The sequence below is a fragment of the Salmo trutta genome, chromosome 22, assembly GCF_901001165.1.
Source record: "Salmo trutta chromosome 22, fSalTru1.1, whole genome shotgun sequence".
Classification (NCBI taxonomy): Eukaryota; Metazoa; Chordata; class Actinopteri; order Salmoniformes; family Salmonidae; genus Salmo; species Salmo trutta.
In genome coordinates, this window is record NC_042978.1 from 51,653,219 (window position 1) to 51,672,524 (window position 19,306).

At 46.6% G+C, this 19,306-nt stretch overlaps 1 protein-coding gene across 14 annotated transcripts in view; it reads right to left on the reverse strand.

Annotated features, from left to right (window-relative positions):
• Nucleotides 1-19,306, reverse strand: part of herc2 (HECT and RLD domain containing E3 ubiquitin protein ligase 2) — a 190,590-nt gene that overhangs the window by 94,771 nt on the left and 76,513 nt on the right. For all 14 annotated transcript variants that reach the window (XM_029708353.1, XM_029708347.1, XM_029708357.1 and 11 more), the window contains 13 exons: nt 17,801-17,993; nt 14,281-14,463; nt 13,223-13,407; nt 12,031-12,178; nt 11,566-11,762; nt 10,992-11,222; nt 10,321-10,459; nt 7,472-7,618; nt 7,081-7,223; nt 4,777-5,041; nt 4,060-4,211; nt 3,721-3,819; nt 650-818 (listed from right to left, as the gene is read on the reverse strand). In XM_029708353.1, coding sequence (XP_029564213.1) covers nt 650-818; nt 3,721-3,819; nt 4,060-4,211; nt 4,777-5,041; nt 7,081-7,223; nt 7,472-7,618; nt 10,321-10,459; nt 10,992-11,222; nt 11,566-11,762; nt 12,031-12,178; nt 13,223-13,407; nt 14,281-14,463; nt 17,801-17,993 — 2,251 coding nt within the window. The remainder of the gene's footprint in view (nt 1-649; nt 819-3,720; nt 3,820-4,059; nt 4,212-4,776; nt 5,042-7,080; nt 7,224-7,471; nt 7,619-10,320; nt 10,460-10,991; nt 11,223-11,565; nt 11,763-12,030; nt 12,179-13,222; nt 13,408-14,280; nt 14,464-17,800; nt 17,994-19,306) is intronic.

A 19,306-nucleotide genomic window follows, 5' to 3' on the forward strand; every position in this document is an offset into this window, starting at 1 on the left:
GGAGCAAGACAACAGAAAAACAGGTTACAGGAGGTCCCAGTCACATTAATAAGCTCCTGGTGAATCAGAAAACAGGTTACAGGAGGTCCAGTCACATTAATGTGCTCCTGGTGAATCAGAAAACCGGTTACAGGAGGTCCAGTCACATTAATATGCTCCTGGTGAATCAGAAAACCGGTTACAGGAGGTCCAGTCACATTCATATCAACATGCTCCTCCTGGTGAATCAGAAAACAGGTTACAGGAGGCTCAATATGCTCCTCCTGGTGAATCAGAAAACAGGTTACAGGAGGTCCAGTCACATTAATATCAACATGCTCCTCCTGGTGAATCAGAAAATAGGTTACAGGAGGTCCAGTCACATTAATATGCTCCTGGTGAATCAGAAAACAGGTTACAGGAGGTCCAGTCACATTAATATGCTCCTGGTGAATCAGAAAACAGATTACAGGAGGTCCCAGTCACATTAATATGCTCCTGGTGAATCAGAAAACAGATTACAGGAGGTCCCAGTCACATCAACATGCTCCTGGTGAATCAGAAAACAGGTTATAGGAGGCTCAACATGCCTTCCTCCTGGTGAATCAGAAGGCAGGTTACAGGAGGTCCCAGTCACATTAATAAAACAGCTTTAAAGCATCCATCTTACCTAGTAGTTCAGTGTGAATATAGCGGACCCAGTAGGTCCCTCCTTTCTGTTGCCAGTCACACTGGACATTCAGGTCATGGAGTCCATCTCTGTCCAGTTTAATGACCTTCCCAATGTCTCCCTCGTACACTTCCTCATACGTTCTACAGCACTTCACCATCATGCCCACCTACACACAGAGATCAGAGGTTAAGGGTCAGAGGTTAAATACACTTCCTCATACGTTCTACAGCACTTCACCATCATGCCCACCTACACACAGAGATCAGAGGTTAAGGGGTCAGAGGTTAAATACACTTCCTGATACGCAAGAGACAGAACAGGAAGCAACCTACAGTACATAGGGGTCAGAGGTTAAACACTTCCTGATACGCAAGAGACAGAACAGGAAGCGAGACACTTCACTCACTGGCTGTCTGTATTTTTCTGGTTCAATGAAGGTCAATGAACTCAGTAGACCAGACCCAGCTGTTATTACATACTGGGCCCAGTCCTTCAGCGGTGAACCTACTGGACCCAGTCCTTCAGCGGTGAACCTACTGGACCCAGTCCTTCAGCGGCGAACCTACTGGACCCAGTCCTTCAGCGGCGAACCTACTGGACCCAGTCCTTCAGCGGCGAACCTACTGGACCCAGTCCTTCAGCGGCGAACCTACTGGACCCAGTCCTTCAGCGGCGAACCTACTGGACCCAGTCCTTCAGCGGCGAACCTACTGGACCCAGTCCTTCAGCGGCGAACCTACTGGACCCAGTCCTTCAGCGGCGAACCTACTGGACCCAGTCCTTCAGCGGTGAACCTACTGGACCCAGTCCTTCAGCGGCGAACCTACTGGACCCAGTCCTTCAGCGGTGAACCTACTGGACCCAGTCCTTCAGCGATGAACCTACTGGGCCCAGTCCTTCAGTGGAGAACCTACTGGACCCAGTCCTTCAGCTGTGAACCTACTGGGCCCAGTCCTTCAGTGGTGAACCTACTGGACACAGTCCTTCAGCGGTGAACCTACTGGGCCCAGTCCTTCAGTGGAGAACCTACTGGACCCAGTCCTTCAGTGGAGAACCTACTGGACCTAGGACTTTAGTGCATGACAGGCAGGTGATGCTAACAGGACAACTGTAACACCAGCACATGTACAGGGCATTCGGAAAGCATTCCGACCCTTTGACTTTTTCCACATTTTGGTCCGTTACAGACTTATTACAAAACTGATTGAATTGTTTTTCATCAATCTATAAAGCAAAAACCTTTTTTAGAAATATTAGCTAATTTATTTTAAAAAACTGAAATATCACGTTTGCACAAGTATTCAGAGGTACTTGTTGAAGCAGCTTTGGCAGCGATTACAGCCTCAAGTCTTCTTGGGTACGACACTACAAGCTTGGCACACCTGTATTTGGGGAGTTTATCCCATTCTTCTCTGCAGATCCTCTCAAGCTCTGTCAGGTTGGATGGGGAGCGTCGCTGCAAAGCTATTTTCAGGTCTCTCCAGAGATGTTCGATCGGGTTCAAGTCCGGGCTCTGGATGGGCCACTCAAGGACGTTCAGAGACTTGTTCCAAAGACACGCCTGCATTGTCTTGGATGTGTGATTAGGGTCGTTGTCCTGTTGGAAGATTAACCTTCGCCCCAGTCTGAGGTCCTGAGCGCTCTGGAGCAGGTTTTCATCAAGGATCTCTCTGTACTTCGCTCTGTTCATCTTTGCCTCGATCCTGACTAGTCTCCCAGTCCCTGCCGCTGAACAACATCCCAACAGCATGATGCTGCCACCACCATGCTTCACCGTAGGGATGGTGCCAGGTTTCCACCAGACGTAACGCTTGGCATTCAGGACAAAGAGTTCAATCTTGGTTTCATCAGACCAGAGAATCTTGTTCCTCATGGTCAGAGTCTTTAGGTGGATTTTGACAAACTCCAAGGGGGCTGTCATGTGCCTTTTACTGATGAGTGGCTTCTGTCTAGCCACTCTACCAAAAAGGCCTGATTGGTGGAGTGCTGCAGAGATGGTTGTCCTTCTGGAAGGTTCTCCCATCTCCAAAGAGGAACTCTAGAGCTCTGTCAGAGTGACCATTGGGTTCTTGGTCACCTCCCTGACCAAGGCCCTTCTCCCCCAATTGCTCAGTTTGGCCGGGCGGCCGTCTTACTTGAATGTTCTCTCTGATGTAAACAGCAGTCTTACCTGAATGTTCTCTCTGATGTAAACAGCAGTCTTACCTGAATGTTCTCTCTGATGTAAACAGCAGTCTTACCTGAATGTTCTCTCTGAATGTTCTCTCTGATTAAACAGGCTCTCGAAGTGCTCGATAGGAAGCCCAATAGCCATCATCACTGTTACATCCTCAGAAAGCATGAGCTCCTGAGTTGGGAAAATCTGGTGCAATACACCGACGCATGTCTTGTATTCAAGATCCTAAATGGCCTAGCTCCCCCTCCACTCAGTATTTTTGTTAAACAGAAAATCCAAACATATGGCAGCAGATCCACAAGGTCTGCCATGAGAGGTGACTGTATAGTTCCCTTAAGGAAAAGCACCTTTAGTAAATCCGCTTTCTCTGTGAGAGCGTCCCATGTCTGGAATACACTGCCATCAGACACACATAACTGCACCACATATCACACTTTCACAAAATGCATGAAGACATGGCTAAAGGTCAATCAGATTTGTGAACATAATCCCTAGCTGTGTATTGCCGCTTTCCATGTTGTCTGTTGTCTGTAGCTTGTGAGGTGTGGAAACACTGTTTTTATGGATTTTGTCTTGTTGCTTTTTGTTCTATGTTGCTCTGTCTGTATGCTACATCTTGCTTGTCCTATGTTGCTCTGTCTGTATGCTACGTCTTGCTTGTCCTATGTTGCTCTGTCTGTATGCTATGTCTTGCTTGTCCTATGTTACTCTGCGTGTGCTCACTGTTCTATGATTGTCTATATTGTAATTGTTTTTAATAACCTGCCCAGGGACTGCGGTTGAAAATTAGCCGGCTGGCTAAAACCGGCACTTTTCCTGAAACGTTGATTAATGTGCACTGTCCCTGTAAAAATAAACTAAACTCAAACTCAAATGTAAACAGCTGTCTTACCTGAATGTTCTCTCTGATGTAAACAGCATAGTCATCGTTGCTCTGGAAATCTGATCGGTTCTTAAAGGTCTGAGTCTCCGTCACCACTGCACCAGGAGGCTGAGGACACAGAGAGAGATGTAAAATACACCAATGAATTCATCTAACATGTGAAAGTTCCAGGTTGAGTTCCAACAATACCAGCTACACATGATAAAAGATCTATGGGTGATTCCCAGTCTCATTGGTTCAGCAGTAATGGCAGCAGGGACTGCTTTGTGCCCAGGTAGGCTGTCGGGGTAAGCTAGCCAGGTAGAGGTGTATTAGCTGGGTTTGTAGCCAGGTGACAGGTGAATATACCACAGGGAATGGGGCCTGCTCCTCCTCCTGCTCCTCCTGCTCCTCCTCCAGCTCCTCCTCAGAGTAGTCATCAGACGCGGTTTCGGCATCAGACAGATCTGTCACCTGGACATCAGGATGGTCCAGTAACCAGGCAACGAGAGACTCCACACCTACAGGACCACACACACACACACACACACCATATTAACACACACACACACACCATATTAACACACACACACACATTAACACATCAGGATGGTCCAGTAACCAGGCAACTAAAGACTCCACACCTACAGGACCACACACACACACACACACACACACACACACACACACACACACACACACACACACACACCATGATGGTGTGTATACAGTGAGCTCACTGTATACACACACCATCACAATACTGTTGGAGCTCACTGTATACACACCACCATAATACTGTTGGAGCTCACTGTATACACACACCATCACAATACTGTTGGAGCTCACTGTATACACACACCATCACAATACTGTTGGAGCTCACTGTATACACACACACCATCACAATACTGTTGGAGCTCACTGTATACACACACCATCACAATACTGTTGGAGCTCACTGTATACACACACCATCACAATACTGTTGGAGCTCACTGTATACACACACCATCACAATACTGTTGGAGCTCACTGTATACACACCATCACAATACTGTTGGAGCTAAATATATTAAACGGTACCTGGTACACCAGAAGCGCTGCCGGTCCCAGACAGAGACTTGAGGGAAAACTCTATATTGTTCCTGTGGAAACCCATTTCCATCAGCTGGAGCACGATGGGCAGCGGCGGGACAGGAGAGGCCTTCTGCTTCTTCTGTTTAGGGGGTTTGACGTGCTGCACGGTGACGGGGGTAGTGGCTTCGCTGGAGCTACTGCTCTCAAACAGAGGTGAGGAAGGGTGGGTGGACTCCACCGCCAGGTACTGACACACTGCCAGGGCTGCAGTCTAGAGGAGACAGAAACAACATCAGTACTGACACACTGCCAGGGCTGCCGTCTAGAGGAGACAGAAACAACATCAGTACTGACACACTGCCAGGGCTGCCGTCTAGAGGAGACAGAAACAACATCAGGTGAAGATTTGGTCTAAAGTTTATTACTTTGGCTTCAAAAGACGATGCTATTTCTAAAGGAGGGAAATAATTAGTCGGAAAACCTTTTGTCATCATTTTGATGTCGCCAGATTGACTTTAGAAGCAGTATAACATTAGCTAGCTAGCTAGGATGGAGGGGAGACCACCAGATTGACTTTAGAGGCAGTATAACATTAGCTAGCTAGCTAGGATGGAGGGGAGACCACCAGATTGACTTTAGAGACAGTATAACATTAGCTAGCTAGCTGAGGTGGAGGGGAGACCACCAGATTGACTTTAGAGACAGTATAACATTAGCTAGCTAGCTAAGGTGGAGGGGAGACCACCAGATTGACTTTAGAGACAGTATAACATTAGCTAGCTAGCTAGGATGGAGGGGAGACCACCAGATTGACTTTAGAGACAGTATAACATTAGCTAGCTAGCTAGGATGGAGGGGAGACCACCAGATTGACTTTAGAGACAGTATAACATTAGCTAGCTTGCTAGGATGGAGGGGAGACCACCAGATTGACTTTAGAGGCAGTATAACATTAGCTAGCTAGCTGAGGTGGAGGGGAGACCACCAGATTTTAGCAAGCTAATGTTAGCATTGATAGGTATTTTTGACGAACTTTGCTGGCTAATGACAACGTTGCAATCTGTCTAATACATTTGACAACATGATGATGACAAAGTTGTTTCTTACTAAATATTTGCCGACTTGAGCCATGACAGCGTTTTCCCAAGTCCCTATAGTGTCATTCCAGTGTTTTACTTGCTATATTGTATTTACTTTGCCACCATGGACTTTTTTGCCTTTACCTCCCTTATCTCACCTCATTTGCTCACATTGTATATAGACTTATTTCTCTACTGTATTATTGACTGTATGTTTGTTTTACTCCATGTGTAACTCTGTGTTGTTGTTTGTGTGGAACTGCTTTGCTTTATCTTGGTCAGGTCGCAGTTGTAAATGAGAACTTGTTCTCAACTGGCCTACCTGGTTAAATAAAGGACTTGTTCTCAACTGGTCTACCTGGTTAAATAAAGGACTTGTTCTCAACTGGTCTACCTGGTTAAATAAAGGACTTGTTCTCAACTGGTCTACCTGGTTAAAAAAAAGGTGAAATAAAAAAATATATATTTAGATGACATTCATTAGCCCCCGGTACCGAGTCATTAGCCCCCGGTACCGAGTCATTAGCCCCCGGTACCGAGACATTAGCCCCCGGTACCGAGACATTAGCCCCCGGTACCGAGACATTAGCCCCCGGTACCGAGACATTAGCCCCCGGTATCGAGTCACTAGCCCCCGGTACCGAGTCACTAGCCCCTGGTACCGAGTCACTAGGCCCCGGTACCGAGCCATTAGGCCCCGGTACCGAGCCATTAGGCCCCGGTACCGAGTCATTAGGCCCCGGTACCAAGTCATTAGCCCCCTGGTACCAAGTCATTAGCCCCCCGGTACCAAGTCATTAGCCCCCCGGTACCAAGTCATTAGCCCCCCGGTACCAAGTCATTAGCCCCCCGGTACCAAGTCATTAGCCCCCCGGTACCAAGTCATTAGCCCGTTCTACTTTTGAGCATCAATGTGCTGCGGCACAAAATTTAAGAGAAATCAGTTTTTTGTGCGTATGGAACGTTTCTGGGATCTTTTATTTCAGCTCATGAAACATGGGACCAACACTTTACATGTTGCGTTTATATTTTTGTTGTGTATATTTGTGTATATTTGCCTTTGAAGTTGACTGGTATTTCCATCAACAAATACAAATTATTTTTTGCAATGGGATTTTTTTTCTCCCTGACAATTTGGCCAGCAACAATTTAATTTTAATTTGTTGTATTTTGCCAAAAACTGGCAATTACTGGCTAACGGAAACGCAGGTGTGTGTGTGCCTGTGCTTACCTCCAGTTCCTGCCTGTTGAAGATGGCCTTGATCGGCGAGGGCTGTGTGGCTGCAGAAAGGAGCTGCTGGAGAAGGATAAGGGGGGGCAGGGGACCCTCAGGAGACAGGTCACCCACGTCTGGAGAGACAGGCACAGGCTCCTCTGTAAGGAGAGAGAGAGAGGAGGACAAGGGAGGGACAGGGGACAGTCAGGAAGACAGATCACCCACGTCTGGAGAGACAGGCATAGGCTCCTTTGTAAGGATGCCCTGCTAGTACTAGATCTGACCCAGAATCAGTGCTTACCACCCAGGGTTGGGTAGGAGGTCTAGTCCTAGTTCTGACCCAGAATCAGTGCTTACCACCAGGGTTGGGTAGGAGGTCTAGTTCTGACCCAGAATCAGTGCTTACCACCAGGGTTGGGTGGGAGGTCCAGTACGGCAGCCTGTGAGAGTATCTGTCGTAGCTTGTCCTGGTGTGAGAGGAGGGCCCTGGCTGCCTTCAGGATGTACAGTCTCAGCTGCTGGCACCGCAAGAGGGCAACGTCGACCTGGTCAGCTAGATTCCAACAACACAAAAAGTTACACCCTGGACTGTCCACACACACACACACACACACACACACACACACACACACACACACACACACACACACACACACACACACACACACACACACACACACACACACACACACACACACACACACACACACACACAGAGTGAACAGACAGACTTCTACTGTGTGAAATACAGTCAGTAGGCGTGACTGCCAGGAGGTTGAATCAGGTTAGTGAGGCATAAAGAACCATTCAACAAGAACCCACCATATCACAGCACTGAGCAGAACACAGCCAGAAAGACAACAGCATGTAAAGTTCATTGTCTCAGTCAGAACATTATAGTAAACACACTAAACTGAAGAGAGCAGCTGTACTGAAGAGAGCAGCTGTACTGAAGAGAGCAGCTGTACTGAAGAGAGCAGCTGTAGGTGTCTGGCCTGGTTTCACAGCGGGTTTGTAGCAGCGGATGGAACCAAAATTATTTTGTTGTTGTTCTGAACCGGTTTGAACCCTTGTTGTTCTGAACCGGTTTGAACCCTTGTTGTTCTGAACCGGTTTGAACCCTTGTTGTTCTGAACCGGTTTGAACCCTTGTTGTTCTGAACCGGTTTGAACCCTTGTTGTTCTGAACCGGTTTGAACCCTTGTTGTTCTGAACCGGTTTGAACCTTGTTGTTCTGAACCGGTTTGAACCCTTGTTGTTCTGAACCGGTTTGAACCCAAACAAATACTGGTTTATATCATTCCTTTCTGTTCCATTTAACTGTGAACTTTTTTTTTACATTTATCTCATTAAGTAATTTCACCAATCAGTAACGTCAGCACAGTAACCTACGGTAACGTCAGCACAGTAACCTATGGTAACGTCAGGTCAGTACAGTAACCTATGGTAACGTCAGGTAAGTACAGTAACCTATGGTAACGTCAGGTCAGTACAGTAACCTATGGTAACGTCAGGTAAGTACAGTAACCTATGGTAACGTCAGGTCAGTACAGTAACCTATGGTAACGTCAGGTCAGTACAGTAACCTATGGTAACGTCAGGTAAGTACAGTAACCTATGGTAACGTCAGGTCAGTACAGTAACCTATGGTAACGTCAGGTCAGTACAGTAACCTATGGTAACGTCAGGTCAGTACAGTAACCTATGGTAACGTCAGGTCAGTACAGTAACCTATGGTAACGTCAGCACAGTAACCTACGGTAACGTCAGCACAGTAACCTACGGTAACGTCAGCACAGTAACCTACGGTAACGTCAGCACTGTAACCTACGGTACCGTCAGCACTGTAACCTACGGTACCGTCAGCACAGTAACCTACGGTAACGTCAGGTCAGTACAGTAACCTACGGTAACGTCAGTACAGTAACCTACGGTAACGTCAGTACAGTAACCTACGGTAACGTCAGTACAGTAACCTCAGGTCAGTACAGTAACCTACGGTAACCTCAGGTCAGTACAGTAACCTACGGTAACGTCAGTACAGTAACCTACGGTACCGTCACTACAGTAACCTACGGTACCGTCACTACAGTAACCTACGGTACCGTCACTACAGTAACCTACGGTACCGTCACTACAGTAACCTACGGTACCGTCAGCACAGTAACCTACGGTAACGTCAGCACAGTAACCTACGGTAACGTCAGCACAGTAACCTACGGTAACGTCAGCACAGTAACCTACGGTAACGTCAGCACAGTAACCTACGGTAACGTCAGCACAGTAACCTACGGTACCGTCAGCACAGTAGCCTACGGTACCGTCAGCACAGTAGCCTACGGTACCGTCAGCACAGTAACCTACGGTACCGTCAGCACAGTAACCTACGGTAACGTCAGCACAGTAACCTACGGTAACGTCAGCACAGTAACCTACGGTAACGTCAGCACAGTAACCTACGGTAACGTCAGCACAGTAACCTACGGTAACGTCAGCACAGTAACCTACGGTAACGTCAGTACAGTAACCTACGGTAACGTCAGTACAGTAACCTATGGTAACGTCAGGTCAGTACAGTAACCTATGGTAACGTCAGGTCAGTACAGTAACCTATGGTAACGTCAGGTCAGTACAGTAACCTGGGGTAACGTCAGTACAGTAACCTGGGGTAACGTCAGTACAGTAACCTATGGTAACGTCAGTACAGTAACCTATGGTAACGTCAGTACAGTAGCCTATGGTAACGTCAGTACAGTAACCTATGGTAACGGCACAGATTTCCAGCTGAGAGTACAGTTAGTGACTCAGTGATTCAGAGAGTTAACTAGTACAGTTAGTGACTCACAGTGATTCAGAGAGTTAACTAGTACAGTTAGCGACTCAGACAGTGATTCAGAGAGTTAACTAGTACAGTTTGCATGACTGTGATTCAGAGAGTTAACTAGTACAGTTTGCATGACTCAGTGATTCAGAGAGTTAACTAGTACAGTTTGCATGACTCAGTGATTCAGAGAGTTAACTAGTACAGTTAGTGACTCAGACAGTGATTCAGAGAGTTAACTAGTACAGTTAGTGACTCAGACAGTGATTCAGAGAGTTAACTAGTACAGTGATTCAGAGAGTTAACTAGTACAGTTAGCGACTCAGACAGTGATTCAGAGAGTTAACTAGTACAGTTAGTGACTCAGACAGTGATTCAGAGAGTTAACTAGTACAGTTAGTGACTCAGACAGTGATTCTGTGGGTGTTCTTCTACCTGTGAGCCCGCGGCTGAGAGACTTCTTCAGCCGTTGTTTTTCCAGCTTGCTGCCGGCCAGGTTAACCAGTTGAGCCCAGACAACCAACATGGAGTCAGAAAAGGGAAGGTTCTGAACACTGAACGATACCACTGGTAGCTAGGGGACAGACGCAGGGTTATTAGAACAAGACCTGGAGATAATGGTGTGTGTGTGTGTGTGTGTGTGTGTGTGTGTGTGTGTGTGTGTGTGTGTGTGTGTGTGTGTGTGTGTGTGTGTGTGTGTGTGTGTGTGTGTGTGTGTGTGTGTGTGTGTGTTTGTGTGTGTGTGTGTGTGTGTGTGTGTGGACGTGTTTAACTATTCTTGTGGGGGCCAGAATTCCCTTGATAGAATAGACTAACTGGGGACTTTTTGTTCGTCTCTACGATTTCAAATGCTATTTCTAGGCTGTTTACGTTTAAGGTTAGAATTACGTTAAGGGTTAGGGTTAGGAGCTAGGGTTAAGAGCTAGGGTTAGGGGCTAGGGTTAGGGGCTAGGGTTATGTTTAGGGAAAATAGGATTTTGAATGGGACCGAATTGTGTGTCCCCACAAGGTTAGCTGTACAAGACTGTGTGTGTGTGTGTGTGTGTGTGTGTGTGTGTGTGTGTGTGTGTGTGTGTGTGTGTGTCTGTACACAGCTAAACACCCACTGGTTTCAGTTGGCTGAGCAGGCAGACCCGACATGTCCTCATCTCATGAAACTGCACTGTGATTCGTCCTTTAGGTGTGACTCGCGTGACCGTTCCTTCTCCATACTCCTCATGGATCACCTGTCCGCCCAGCCTCAGCCTCTCGTCGATGCCCCCGATCACAGCCAGCACGGCCATCAGACTACCCACCCTGGGGCCCTCCGAGTCAGGGAAGTACTCCTCCAGGAGCGTCTAGGGACAGAGAGACAGGAGAGAGAGAACATTATTTTACGGTGATCATTTCTACGACGCAGATGTTTACGTAAAGAACAGTAAAGTCAACAATGACAATGGACGTTAAAACCCTGCCATAAGGGTCGTGAAGAGTTCTAACAACAGTCAGATTGGGAGACAGAAGTTGATCCTGGAGGGGGGGAGGAAATCTCTCTTGAACATACACTAAGCGCTACTACTCCTACATGAAGACAACATCACAACATAAATATAAAAAAGCATTCTCAGCAGCAGATTCTCCATTGAAAAAGCTTTTTAGTGTCCGGGAAACGGCCCGTAGTGCAGTAAAAAACGTGAGTACCGTCTCAGAGTGTCGTCCGGACATCACATCTCCAATACAGCTGAGTTGACAGTTGATGTAGTCGTTGAGGAGAGCGTTCCATTGGCCCAGGGAGTGCAGCGTACGCAGCACAGCAACAATCTCCTCAGCCAGCGTACTGCTGTGACTGGCTGTCAGAGAGGCCTGGGGGCGGGACTTCCTGCGTCTCAGAGAGCCCTCTGTGACAGGGACAGGAAGACATGTTACGACAGACAACGGAGAGCAGATGAAGTTACTCTGAGGGAACGTTCTGCATGTTTACGGTCCTGTTCTAGGTATTGTACATGTAGGATGTTATTATCGGGTCTTTCATGCCTTCATTTTTTCCTGACGGCGTTCATGAAGTTGTATTGAACCCTAACATATCTCTGAGTAGGGGTAGGTCAGAGGAACGAAGTAGACAGCCCAGGAAACCAAAGAGTTTAGGATCAGGGTGAGGGTACATACCTCTGAGTAAGGGCAGGTCAGAGGAGCAGGAACGAAGTAGACACCCAAGGAAACCAAAGAGTTTTTCCACCAGGAACTTCATGTCCTGAGATCTCTCCATCTTGTCCCAGGAGGGGAGCACGGCCTGCAGCAGACGCAGAGCCAGGATCTGGAGACAGGGATGAGACACTCGTTACACACAGAATAATATGGATACAGGGGATAAGGGGACTCTCTCATTTAGACATCTCTATACAGCAGACGCAGAGCCAGGACGCAGAGCCAGGACGCAGAGCCAGGATCAGTTAGACATCTGGGGACAGGGAGGAGGAGACCGTGTAAGGGACATGCCTTTTGGCTATGTCCACACACCCTCTCTATTCAGTCTCTCTGGAGCATGACGGTACCAAAGGCAGAGCTTCCCCACCACCAGTCTTTATTGGTACCAAAGGCAGAGCTTCCCCACCACCAACAGAACATCCTCACCAGTCTTTACTGGTACCAAAGGCAGAGCTTCCCCACCACCAGTCTTTACTGGTACCAAAGGCAGAGCTTCCCCACCACCAGTCTTTACTGGTACCAAAGGCAGAGCTTCCCCACCACCAGTCTTTACTGGTACCAAAGGTAGAGCTTCCCCACCACCAGTCTTTACTGGTACCAAAGGCAGAGCTTCCCCACCACCAGTCTTTACTGGTACCAAAGGCAGAGCTTCCCCACCACCAGTCTTTACTGGTACCAAAGGCAGAGCTTCCCCACCACCAACAGAACATCCTCACCAGTCTTTACTGGTACCAAAGGCAGAGCTTCCCCACCAACAGTCTTTACTGGTACCAAAGGTAGAGCTTCCCCACCACCAGTCTTTACTGGTACCAAAGGCAGAGCTTCCCCACCACCAACAGAACATCCTCACCAGTCTTTACTGGTACCAAAGGCAGAGCTTCCCCACCACCAACAGAACATCCTCACCAGTCTTTACTGGTACCAAAGGCAGAGCTTCCCCACCAACAGTCTTTACTGGTACCAAAGGCAGAGCTTCCCCACCACCAGTCTTTACTGGTACCAAAGGCAGAGCTTCCCCACCACCAGTCTTTACTGGTACCAAAGGCAGAGCTTCCCCACCACCAGTCTTTACTGGTACCAAAGGCAGAGCTTCCCCACCACCAACAGAACATCCTCACCAGTCTTTTATTGACCAACATCAAGGTGGTGTTACCTGTCTCTGCAGTGTAACAGCATTACAGGACTGTTGTCCCTCAACGATGCGGATCAGCAGGCTGATCCAGGCTGAAGTGCTGAGAGTGGAACACATCTGGGGCTGGAGAGCCATGCTGCGGATGAAACCCAGAGTACACCAGCTACGATGCTGCTCCCTGGATACCAGCCGGTGAGATGGACAACCTGAGGGTAGAGGTTAAAGGTCAGGACAGAGAGTACACCAGCTACGATGCTGCTCCCTGGATACCAGCCGGTGAGATGGACAACCTGAGGGTAGAGGTTAAAGGTCAGGACAGAGAGTACACCAGCTACGATGCTGCTCCCTGGATACCAGCCGGTGAGATGGACAACCTGAGGGTAGAGGTTAAAGGTCAGGACAGAGAGTACACCAGCTACGATGCTGCTCCCTGGATACCAGCCGGTGAGATGGACAACCTGAGGGTAGAGGTTAAAGGTCAGGAAAGAGAGTACACCAGCTACGATGCTGCTCCCTGGATACCAGCCGGTGAGATGGACAACCTGAGGGTAGAGGTTAAAGGTCAGGACAGAGAGTACACCAGCTACGATGCTGCTCCCTGGATACCAGCCGGTGAGATGGACAACCTGAGGGTAGAGGTTAAAGGTCAGGACAGAGAGTACACCAGCTACGATGCTGCTCCCTGGATACCAGCCGGTGAGATGGACAACCTGAGGGTAGAGGTTAAAGGTCAGGACAGAGAGTACACCAGCTACGATGCTGCTCCCTGGATACCAGCCGGTGAGATGGACAACCTGAGGGTAGAGGTTAAAGGTCAGGACAGAGAGTACACCAGCTACGATGCTGCTCCCTGGATACCAGCCGGTGAGATGGACAACCTGAGGGTAGAGGTTAAAGGTCAGGACAGAGAGTACACCAGCTACGATGCTGCTCCCTGGATACCAGCCGGTGAGATGGACAACCTGAGGGTAGAGGTTAAAGGTCAGGACAGAGAGTACACCAGCTACGATGCTGCTCCCCTGGATACCTGAGTGATTACATCGACATTAGCCTCTTCCTTGAGGATCCAGTGAGTTTACCCGTCTTGTCGTTGGCTCCACTCTCCACCAGCATGCGGAGAAGACCACAGAGTGTCCGTGTGGCATCCGTCTGCATCACCTCGGAGTAGATTCCAGCAGACAGAGACAAGGTCTTCAACAGGTTCACTGTACTGGTCAACAACATGGCTGTAGGGTGGGCGCTCTTATCCAGCACCTCTCCTTCTAATACACAACACAGGAACGAACATACATTTTTTTATTTTTTTTCACCTTTTTTTAACCAGGTAGACCAGTTGAGAACAAGTCCTTTATTTAACCAGGTAGGCTAGTTGAGAACAAGTCCTTTATTTAACCAGGTAGGCCAGTTGAGAACAAGTCCTTTATTTAACCAGGTAGGCCAGTTGAGAACAAGTCCTTTATTTAACCAGGTAGGCTAGTTGAGAACAAGTCCTTTATTTAACCAGGTAGGCCAGTTGAGAACAAGTCCTTTATTTAACCAGGTAGGCCAGTTGAGAACAAGTCCTTTATTTAACCAGGTAGGCCAGTTGAGAACAAGTCCTTTATTTAACCAGGTAGGCCAGTTGAGAACAAGTCCTTTATTTAACCAGGTAGGCCAGTTGAGAACAAGTCCTTTATTTAACCAGGTAGGCCAGTTGAGAACAAGTCCTTTATTTAACCAGGTAGGCCAGTTGAGAACAAGTCCTTTATTTAACCAGGTAGGCCAGTTGAGAACAAGTCCTTTATTTAACCAGGTAGGCCAGTTGAGAACAAGTCCTTTATTTAACCAGGTAGACCAGTTGAGAACAAGTCCTTTATTTAACCAGGTAGACCAGTTGAGAACAAGTCCTTTATTTAACCAGGTAGACCAGTTGAGAACAAGTCCTTTATTTAACCAGGTAGACCAGTTGAGAACAAGTCCTTTATTTAACCAGGTAGACCAGTTGAGAACAAGTCCTTTATTTAACCAGGTAGACCAGTTGAGAACAAGTCCTTTATTTAACCAGGTAGGCTAGTTGAGAACAAGTCCTTTATTTAACCAGGTTGGCCAGTTGAGAACAAGTCCTTTATTTAACCAGGTAGGCCAGTTGAGAACAAGTCCTTTATTTAACCAGGTAGACCAGCTGAGAACAAGTCCTTTATTTAACCAGGTAGACCAGCTGAGAACAAGTCCTTTATTTAACCAGGTAGGCCAGTTGAGAACAAGTCCTTTATTTAACCAGGTTGGCCAGTTGAGAACAAGTCCTTTATTTAACCAGGTAGACCAGTTGAGAACAAGTCCTTTATTTAACCAGGTAGACCAGCTGAGAACAAGTCCTTTATTTAACCAGGTAGGCTAGTTGAGAACAAGTCCTTTATTTAACCAGGTTGGCCAGTTGAGAACAAGTCCTTTATTTAACCAGGTAGACCAGTTGAGAACAAGTCCTTTATTTAACCAGGTAGGCCAGTTGAGAACAAGTCCTTTATTTAACCAGGTAGGCCAGTTGAGAACAAGTCCTTTATTTATCCAGGTAGACCAGTTGAGAACAAGTCCTTTATTTAACCAGGTAGACCAGCTGAGAACAAGTCCTTTATTTAACCAGGTAGACCAGTTGAGAACAAGTCCTTTATTTAACCAGGTAGGCCAGTTGAGAACAAGTCCTTTATTTAACCAGGTAGGCCAGTTGAGAACAAGTTCTCATTTACAACTGCGACCTGGCCAAGATAAAGCAAAGCAGTTCGACAACATACAACAACACAGAGTTACACATGGAGTAAACAACATACAGTCAATAATACAGTAGAAAAATAAGTCTATATACAATGTGAGCAAATGATGTGAGATAATGGAGGTAAAGGCAAAATAGGCCATGGTGGCAGAGTAAATAAAGTATAGCAAGTAAAACACTGGAATGGTAGATTTGTTATTTGAAGAAAGTTCAAAGTTAAAATATAAATAATATGGTGCAAAGGAGCAAAATAAATAAATAAATAAATAAATACAGTAGGGGAAGAGGTAGTTGTTTGGGCTAAATTATAGATGGGCTATGTACAGGTGCAGTGATCTGGGATCTGCTCTGATAGCTGGTGCTACACATACACCTGTGCATTAAGAGAAAAGGTCTGTTTGACATGTTATTTCACCTTCCTTACTACACGCTGTAAAGCACTTGCTTTGATCATTGTTAATGTAGGCCTTAAGAAATCTAATTTAACTGGATTTGATTGCATCATGGGGGTGTATTGTGTGTATACAGTACCAGTCAAACGTTTGGACACACCTACTCATTCAAGGGTTTTTCTTTATTTTTACTATTTTCTACATTGCAGAAAAATAATGAAGATATCAAAACTATGAAATAACACATATGGAATCATGTAGTAACCAACAGAGTAACCAAATATATCTTCGATTTATATACTGACCAGGGGGTGTATATATACTGACCAGGGGGTGTATATATACACTGACCAGGTGGTGTATATATACACTGACCAGGGGGTGTATATATACTGACCAGGTGGTGTATATACACTGACCAGGTGGTGTATATATACTGACCAGGGGGTGTATATATACTGACCAGGGGGTGTATATATACTGACCAGGTGGTGTGTATATACTGACCAGGTGGTGTGTATATACTGACCAGGTGGTGTGTATATACTGACCAGGTGGTGTATATATACTGACCAGGTGGTGTATATATACTGACCAGGTGGTGTATATATACTGACCAGGGGGTGTATATATACACTGGCCAGGGGGTGTATATATACAGACCAGGGGGTATATATATACAGACCAGGGGGTATATATATACAGACCAGGGGGTGTATATATACACTGACCAGGGGGTGTATATATACACTGACCAGGGGGTGTATATATACACTGACCAGGGGGTGTATATATACTGACCAGGTGGTGTATATATACTGACCAGGTGGTGTATATATACACTGACCAGGGGGTGTATATATACTGACCAGGGGGTGTATATATATACTGACCAGGGGGTGTATATATACTGACCAGGGGGTGTATATACTGACCAGGGGGTGTATATATACTGACCAGGTGGTGTATATATACTGACCAGGTGGTGTATATATACTGACCAGGGGGTGTATATATACTGACCAGGTGGTGTATATATACTGACCAGGGGGTGTATTTATACTGACCAGGTGGTGTATTTATACTGACCAGGTGGTGTATTTATACTGACCAGGTGGTGTATTTATACTGACCAGGTGGTGTATTTATACTGACCAGGTGGTGTATTTATACTGACCAGGTGGTGTATATATACTGACCAGGGGGTGTATATATACTGACCAGGGGGTGTATATATACTGACCAGGGGGTGTATATATACTGACCAGGGGGTGTATGTACTGACCAGGGGGTGTATATATACTGACCAGGGGGTGTATATATACTGACCAGGGGGTGTATATATACTGACCAGGGGGTGTATATATACTGACCAGGGGGTGTATATATACTGACCAGGGGGTGTATATATACTGACCAGGGGGTGTATATATACTGACCAGGGGGTGTATGTATACTGACCAGTGTCATCCTCTGTGTCAGAGTCTTCAGTAGCAGGCTGGGAGGCAGGCGGTGGCTCTGACAGTTTCAGGTCGTATTTGCCCTCCTTGCCCATCCTGTAGGAGTTGGTACTGCTGGTATCCCACTGGATCCGAATCCACCCATCCTCGCCCAGCTCCCCTATCACCCGGCCCAGACCCGGCGCAGGACCGTCCTACAGAGAGAATAACATTTTAGCAATTTAGCACAAGGGTTCTCAACCTTTTTCACTCAGAACCCCCCCCCCCCCCACCTTCCAGCATTGGGAAACAGCCCGTACCCCACACACCCCACGTTTATTTCTGTAACGATCGTCTGGAAGAGGGGACCAAGATGCAGCGTGGTAAGTGGTCATAATGATTTTTAATGAGACACTTCAAAAAACTAAACAGGGAAAACGAAAGCCAACAGTTCTGCCAGGTGAACACACACAAGACAGAAAACAACTACCCACAAAACCCCAAAGGAAAACAGGAAGCCTAAGTATGATTCCTAATCAAAGACAACGATAGACAGCTGCCTCTGATTGGGAACCCTACTCAGCCCAAAACAAAGAAATAAAAAAAACATAGAAAAAGGAACATAGAACGCCCACCCAATGTAACACCCTGGCCTAACCAAAATAAAGAACAAAAAACCCATCTCTATGGCCAGGGCGTTACAATTTCTATGGCCACCTTGTTACAACTTTAAAGAGTAAGTTGAACAGATCTCTGAAACTCACTTAGATAATACCTTTGATGATACAGTGGTAGCAATACAAGGTTATAATATTTACAGAAAATACAGAAATGCCAATGGTGGAGGTGTTACGGTTTACATTCAGAACCACATTCCTGTAAAGATTAGAGACGATCTCATGTTAAATACTGTTGAAGTAATATGGCTACAGGTTCATCTGCCTCACCTAAAGCCCATTCTGGTGGGAAGCTGCTATAGAACACCAAGTGCTAACAGTCAGTATCTGGAAAATATGTGTGAAATGCTTGCTCCTCAGGAACCCTAATAAACCCCAGGAAGAGTAGCTGCTGCCTTGGCAGGAACTAATGGGGATCCATAATAAACCCCAGGAAGAGTAGCTGCTGCCTTGGCAGGAACTAATGGGGATCCATAATAAACCCCAGGAAGAGTAGCTGCTGCCTTGGCAGGAACTAATGGGGATCCATAATAAACCCCAGGAAGAGTAGCTGCTGCCTTGACAGGAACTAATGGGCATCCATAATAAACCCCAGGAAGAGTAGCTGCTGCCTTGGCAGGAACTAATGGGGATCCATAATAAACCCCAGGAAGAGTAGCTGCTGCCTTGGCAGGAAATAATGGGGATCCATATTAAACCCCAGGAAGAGTAGCTGCTGCCTTGGCAGAAAATAATGGGGATCCATAATAATAGTCATAGTAGTAGTAGTAGTAGTAGCAGTAGTAGCAGTAATAATAGTAGTAGTAGTAGTAGTAGTAGTAGTAATAATAGTAGTATACCAGTAGTATATA